Source organism: Lissotriton helveticus, chromosome 4_1 (genome assembly GCF_964261635.1).
Source record: "Lissotriton helveticus chromosome 4_1, aLisHel1.1, whole genome shotgun sequence".
Taxonomy (NCBI): Eukaryota; Metazoa; Chordata; class Amphibia; order Caudata; family Salamandridae; genus Lissotriton; species Lissotriton helveticus.
The window spans coordinates 1,280,846,472-1,280,853,425 of NC_136063.1; the positions used below are offsets into that span (position 1 = coordinate 1,280,846,472).

At 46.6% G+C, this 6,954-nt stretch overlaps 1 protein-coding gene across 1 annotated transcript in view; it reads right to left on the reverse strand.

Moving 5' to 3' along the window:
* The window catches only part of SYCP2L (synaptonemal complex protein 2 like), a 1,302,345-nt gene extending 1,301,549 nt beyond the window's left edge, over nt 1–796 (reverse strand). Inside the window, exon 1 of the mRNA XM_078685781.1 lies at nt 668–796. Within this exon, the coding sequence (XP_078541907.1) occupies nt 668–673 (6 nt within the window). The 5' untranslated portion in view covers nt 674–796. The remainder of the gene's footprint in view (nt 1–667) is intronic.
* Nucleotides 797–6,954: the final 6,158 nt, after the last annotated feature.

A 6,954-nucleotide genomic window follows, 5' to 3' on the forward strand; every position in this document is an offset into this window, starting at 1 on the left:
GTGTTACACAATGTGCTTTGCACCAGGCACGTTAACTCTCTATGGTGCCAAATGAATGAAAATTGTGACTGGAAAATACACAGAACTCTCAAATTACTGCGTTCTCTTACTGCTATTATAATCTCATCAAAACTACTAGGTAGACAAAGAGCTCTGCAGCAGGTGTCTTAACTCTGCAGGATATTTTAAAACGATGCCTCTTTCTGATCAATTAAGTAAACGAATATATTTACTCCCGCATATGTACACGTTTTCAATTTCTGTGCAGTAGAGGTTTCAAATAAATGTAAATAAATGACTCTGCTTTTCAAGCTCCGCCACTCCTGACTCCAGCCCATTTCCTCTGCTACACTCGACCCCAATTTAAGGGTTACCAGAGGAAAATGTTCTCCTTACAGCACTGGTTCCAAGGCATAAAAACAGACACTGCGTGGATTTGAGGTTGCTGCGAGTAGGGGTTGTTTTAATATCAGGAAAATCAACAGAAAAAAATCCAGTCAAAAAATGCCTACAAAAAGCCACAAAACAGACCCACGCACAGACCTATCGGAGCATCCTTTCGGAATTGTCTGCCCACCCCACAAGCCAGTCCCACCCTCTTTCATATCTGCCTGCGGGGAGCCATGGACGGGTGGGCCCTCCTCAGCTCCCAAAATCCGATACTCACATCCATCCTGAAGCCTCGACTGCCGCTCCTCCGCGCGCGCAGGCTGCAGGCACCGACACTGAAGCAAGGCCGCCGCGAAGCCCCGCCCCTCGAAACACAGACACACACACACAGGTGAGACCGATTGCCCTCGCTCCTCCGTCACAGATATGGAGGCTTCCTGGCTCGCTTCGCCTTCTCTTTTTTTTTTTACCATTGGGTGAAATGGCGTACGGTAAGAAGCCACTGCAAGGAGTCGCGGGAGCACCCTGTAGCCTTTTCTAAGCTTTTTTTTTTCCGCGGTAACTCCTCTAAAACACGCCGAGAAGTGCGTTTGAGCGATTTTCTTGACAAATTCACGCAACCCCGTCAATTGATTTGTTTAGCGAAAAAAACTGATGTGCATCAATATGAATATTTCCAAAATGTAACATAATTCAGCAAACAAAGGGGTATATTTACAAGACCCTTGCGCCGCCGGTACGTTACTTTTTTCCCATATTAAAACTAAATTGGCGCACCAGTAGTGCAAAGGTCTTGTAAATAAGCCCCAAAGTATTTAAGGTTGTAGTCTAAAAGGCGTTCTGCCACGTAAAATCAAATCATACGGGAATTTAGGAGACCAGGGGGCGTATTTACAAGCTCCTTGCGCCGCCAATGCCTCACTTTTATAATGGGGAAAAGTGATGCACCGGCGGCGCAAATGGGCTTGTAAATAAGCCCCAAATGACTAGTGACACACGTGCAAGAAATGCCCAATCGCTTTTCAAAGTAAATCCGTCTCGGTTTCTTTAGATTTGTGCTTGTTGTCCCGGCTTTAAACGCAACAGGAGCGGGGTTGAACATGTCTCAATTTAAGATTTTCAGGGCAGATTTACCACTTCTGGCGCATCTCTGCAAATCAGCAGGGATGCGCCAGAACAGATGCGTCACATAATCCCCCCCCCCTTGCAGCCCCACGGAAGCGTCGCATTTACAATGCGGCGCACCATGGTGCAAGGAGGGACAGATGCGTGATGCATCTTGTGGCGTACGGTCGGCGCATTGCAATGCAACTCCTGCAATGCACAGGGGCTGCCCATACTTAATGTGGTGCGTCACTCCTTATGCCTGCTTCAAGCAGGCGTAAGGATTTGACGCAGCAGCGCTGTAGAACGGACTCAGTGAAATCTTGTAGATTTCACTGCATCAGTTTTATGGGGCTTTCCTGCGACAGACCGCCCACATGAAACCTGGCGCAGGTTTCATGTGGCGCAGGGCTTTACAACGTGACGCATCTGCCTAGATGCGTCACTTTGTAAATAAGTCGCAACGTGGTGCATGGTTTACGCCGCCGCTGCGTCACAAAAGTGATGCAAGTGCGGAGTAAAAGTGTTGCAAGGGGCATGTAAATCTGCCCCTCAGTGAATTGAGTTATTTTCATTTTTGGGGAGAAATGGGAAAGGTATATTACTTGCACTTATTTAACTAAAGCTTATCTGCTGTAGAGCAAAAAAAGAAGTAATTGTCTCTCCTTCGTGAAGTAGGCCGGTTAGCTTGCTTTTGTGGTTAGCCCATCCCCCGTCTACTTACACACCTGTAACCGTTTTATTTGTGGAAATGAGCAAGCGAACTGCCTGTGCCTCAGCATTCAGAAGTCTTTCTGAATGATTCCTTGTCAGTTAGACTGTTTCTGCCATTTGCAATAACACCCTATAACAAACAGTAAAGTTACAATGAAGTGCGTTCGTTTCCTTTTAGGACGTTACCGATGGCAAAAACGTTCCTGCTGTCCTTTCTTTAAACGTAAACCAATGTTGAGGATTGTCATGTCTCTGAGATTTTGCACTTCCACTGTCTGCGTTTTTGCATTTTTAACAAGAATTTGGGGACGTGTGGCAGAGGTTGTACTTCAGAATATCCTCGTCAGAAATATCGCTTGACCTAATAATTCTCGTGTCACAAATATCGTTTACAAAAATATTGTCTGTATTGCACGTATATTTTCTAATTTTATCTCGAATAGGGGCATATTAGCAAGGTCCTGCGTAAATATCGCTCAGTGCTTTTAGCGCAAGGATAGTTATCGCAGGCTAACGCTGGATTCTATTGCGGAGATAGCGTGCTATCAGCCAACGCTAATCTCCCAAGTGATAAGAATTCATGCCTTAGCTGGTGAACAGTGTGATTATCACTGGAAATCCAGCGATAATCACACTGCAACCAGCAAAACCTTGCTAATAGGGCAGGGTGATCTCAGCCATGTAATCCACCTCCCATTTGATTACATGGCTAAGTCAGGTCACAAGCAGGCTTAAGAAAGTAGTGTTAAATGTGGTTAGCGCTACTTTTCTTAACACTCTGCTTGTTTGCGTGCAGCTTGATAATTGGAGAAATGTTGGCTAGCAACATTTCTCCAGTTATTTTGGCACGGATTGCCCACTTTGCATCTCATTAAAGATGCAAAGCTGGGCGTTGTTGAAAGGGGCGCTAAATCAGCAAAACACGCGATAGCGTGTCTTTGCTGATAAGGCGATGAAATTATCGCCGCTTTTCGCCCGAAAACGGCCGCAAAAGCAGCGATAATTTCATGCCACAGGAATGTGTAGCTAGCGTTAGGCTTTTCTCATCCATTGTTCCATATGCATGTTTGGCTGGGAAGCTATACATTTCGGGCCATATTTATGAAGGCCTTGCGCCGCCGGTGCGTCACTTTTAACATGGGAAAAAGTGACGCACCGGCGGCGCAAGGCCTTCATAAATCTGCCCCTTCTTGTTTAACTGACTTTACTAGAAATCTGGGCGTGATGATCCAACCTATGCTGAAAAGGACAAGTTTATTACATGTGTTTACAATTCCACAGCACTCCACTAAGCAATTTAAAATAAATGTTTTATTTAAAACTGTTTTTATAGGGATTTTCATATGCTAATAAAGACATTACCACATGTCGCATGCAATACTCTGAAACTGTATATAAATACATTTCAAGTGATTACTAACAATAGCATACATGCAGATCAGTGAAATAAGTGACACAGCCACTAGAACATCTGTGCTAGGTGATAATTATAAGCACACTTAGCAGCTATGTTTCATCATGTCTATCTGGTTAACAAGGGTGACTCCCCTGAACTGGGGAAGGGAAATGGCGCTTCAGATTCAGTGATAGCTGGGGCCATATTTGTGAATGATTTTAGAGTAAGGCTAGAGGGATGTACGACATTACAACGCATGCTTTTACATCGCATGCTTTTACAACGCGAGTTTTACAACGCATACCATTACAACGCATAGTGCTTTGGGGCGCTGGATAGTGAATTATTTAATTTACTATTCCAACTCCAGTCCCCGTGGATAGTAGGGAAGGTGTTGGATAGTAAATTAAATATATTCCCTATGCTAGAGCGCCCCCCAGCGCAATGCGTTGTAATGGTTTGCGTTGTAAAAGTTGCGATGTAAAAGCATCGCGTGGTAAAAGTTGCGTTGTAAGTGATGTTTCCCAGGCTAGAGTGAAGTTCCAACTGTGCTGTGGTTGATATCATGAGTTAGGCTGAGGGCAAGGCCGCTTCTCAGCAACTCTGGACTAGTAGATGACTGGCCTCACCCTCAGGCCCCCTTCTGATGTGTAGCCAATCTGAAAAGGGGACATGAGGAATGATAGATTGAGTGAATGCAGTGATGCTGTTCATACCGGGGTTCATTGGGGCAAATCATCATTTTGGGTGAGTTGCTGAAATTTGTAGAAGAGAGCATCCCTGGCCATAGAAATGGGTAGTTTACGAAGGTGCCAGACTTCTTCAGAGCGCAGGGTGTCTCCCTCATACTTACCCCATTGCTGCATCGCTCCATGCCAGGCAGCCACCGGGGGTGCTTGTTCTGCTCTCCACTGCAGGGTAAGGACTCTTTTAGTGAACAGGTGGGCCATACTGGCAAAGCGAGTTCCAAGCCTATCACGCTTCCTATGCTGGAAGATTCCAAGGGCGCAGGCCTCCATCTTGTCAATGTCGGTAAACTCAGTGACCTCTTGCAACTCACTATGGATAGAATGCCAATAAAAGATGGGGCTGGGAAGGACCACAACATATCATGCTTCAAATCCGTAAAAGCCAAATGGCAACAGGGGCATGATTAGGGAAGTAGTGGTTGACCTGCTCTGCTCTGGCTTCAGGTGGGCCCAGTGTAAAATAGAGAATTGTTTGCTTTTAAACCGGGCATTCCTAGGCACTCAGGGAAATTCTGTAGCCTGATCCCACTCGGTATCATGTTGCGTCCACCCTATATCATTGTCCTAGTGCGTTCCTGTACAGTTTTATAAATCCACTTTATCAGGAGACCCACTGTCCCTGTATGGGACAGGTTCTGTAGAAAGGAGTGTGTTTGGGGTTCATCTTCAAGTGTGGACCAGAAGGTGCGGCATGTATTGCGCAGCTGTCTGTAAGTAAGAAACTGCCCCCATGAAATAACATGGTCTGAGGCAAGTTGGATGAAGGTAAGCAAGTGACCATCTGCGAAGAGGTCTCCTACTGTGATCAGGGATTGCCCATGCCAGCTCCTCAAGTCAGTGGTTGAATAGGATCTAGGAAATCGTGGCAGGCTGTGTAAGGGGAGTGGTGAGGCGTACAGTGGAATGTGGCATGTGAGGTGGGAAACCCTTACAAGACATTTACAGGCAATTGTGACTTGCAGTGACCATGTGAATGGCTGTGTAACTTTAGGGAGTAGGAAGTTTTGATGCATGGATGGCGTAGAGGGGCCAGATCCATTAAATGTTTCTCACAAGCCGCCCGCTAACCACAGTGAAACTCACTGTAATTGTGCTGCTAAGTAGTAAGCCTCAAAAGATGGGGCTCAGAGTCCACCCCTGCCTACTGGCAGTTGCAATTTTTTCAGCATAAATTGATGGTGCTTGTCTCTCCAGATAAGCTCCCCTAACATGGTATTTAGTTCTTGGAAAAAGCGTCCGGGGGGGGGGGCGTAATTATGGGACACTAACAAAATAGTAGAGCAGCCTGGGAAAGATTATCATTTTGCAAAAGGTCCATTTTCCCAGTTGTAGCTCAGAGCAAATTTTTCAGAACTACACTTGAGATTTTAGGGCAGAAAGAGCTCTCCTTACGTTACCTTCATATAAATTGACCCGGGGGTGGTAGAGGCAAACTCCAAGATAGCGGACTGTGTCACCTTTCTGGTTCAATAGGGCCCCTCAAAATCACACCTCAATTGGGGCTGTGCTGTAACTCTGCGGATTCACTCACAATTTAGTCTAGTTTATCTGTAGGCCCGCCACCCATGCAAATGCTTGAAGTGTAGTGTGTATTAGGGAGACGTCGCAGCAGATGTCACGGAAGTAGAGGAGCAGGTCATCCGCATACAAAGGCACCACGTGTCGCATCGTCTTAAGGGGATCCCTAAGATCCACCCTTCAGTCAGAGCCGAACAGCAAGGGGCTATATAGTTATTGTGAGCAGCAGTAGGGACAGAGGGCTGGTTCCTCTGCCCATGGAAAAAGGCGGTGAGATAAGACCGCACAGATGAATTCTTGGGGTAGGGTTGGCTTATAACAGTTTTGTGTATGCTAAGAGGTGTTTTCCCAGCCTGACCAACACCTGAAATAGATAAACCCATGTCAGTATATCAAAACACTTTTCAAGATCCAGCATTAGGCAGGTTGCAAGCGGGAACCGCCGGGGGGGCCTGGTCCATCACATGAAACAGACCACAGATGTTTTGAGATGTGCTATGTCCTGGAACAAAACCATTTTTGTCTGGGTGAATTAGGTCTGGTAATATCTGAACTTACCTATCAGCCAGGATCTTCTCCAAATCTTACAATCCGCACAGAGGATGGCGTTCGGCTTGTATGATGATGATTAGGTCGGATCACGGTCATGCTATGGGAGGGATACCAGGAAAGATTCTCAGAGGGACGGAGGCAAATTTCCTAACCCGCAGAACTTCATTAAACATCCCAGCCAATCTAAGCACGAGGCTCATGGAAAAGGTGCTATAGTACTCTATCGGTAGTCCATCTAAGCCTGAGGTTTTATTTCTAACTAAGGGGCCGATTATGATCGCGGTTTTCCCGCATCCTCCGGGCCGGCGGAGCCCACCGCCGGCCCGGAGGATGCGGGAAACCGCTGCGGAGCCTCGAAAGACCCACCGCCATATTAGGATGGCTGGTGGGTCTGGCATTCCGCCCGCAGCTTTTCCGCCGCGGTCGCCTTCCGACCGCGGCGGAAAAGCTCTAACATGGCTGGCGTTGTCTATCAGACACCGCCAGCCATATTAGGATGGTGTAACTGACATGCTTTTCCGCGGCGGCTTT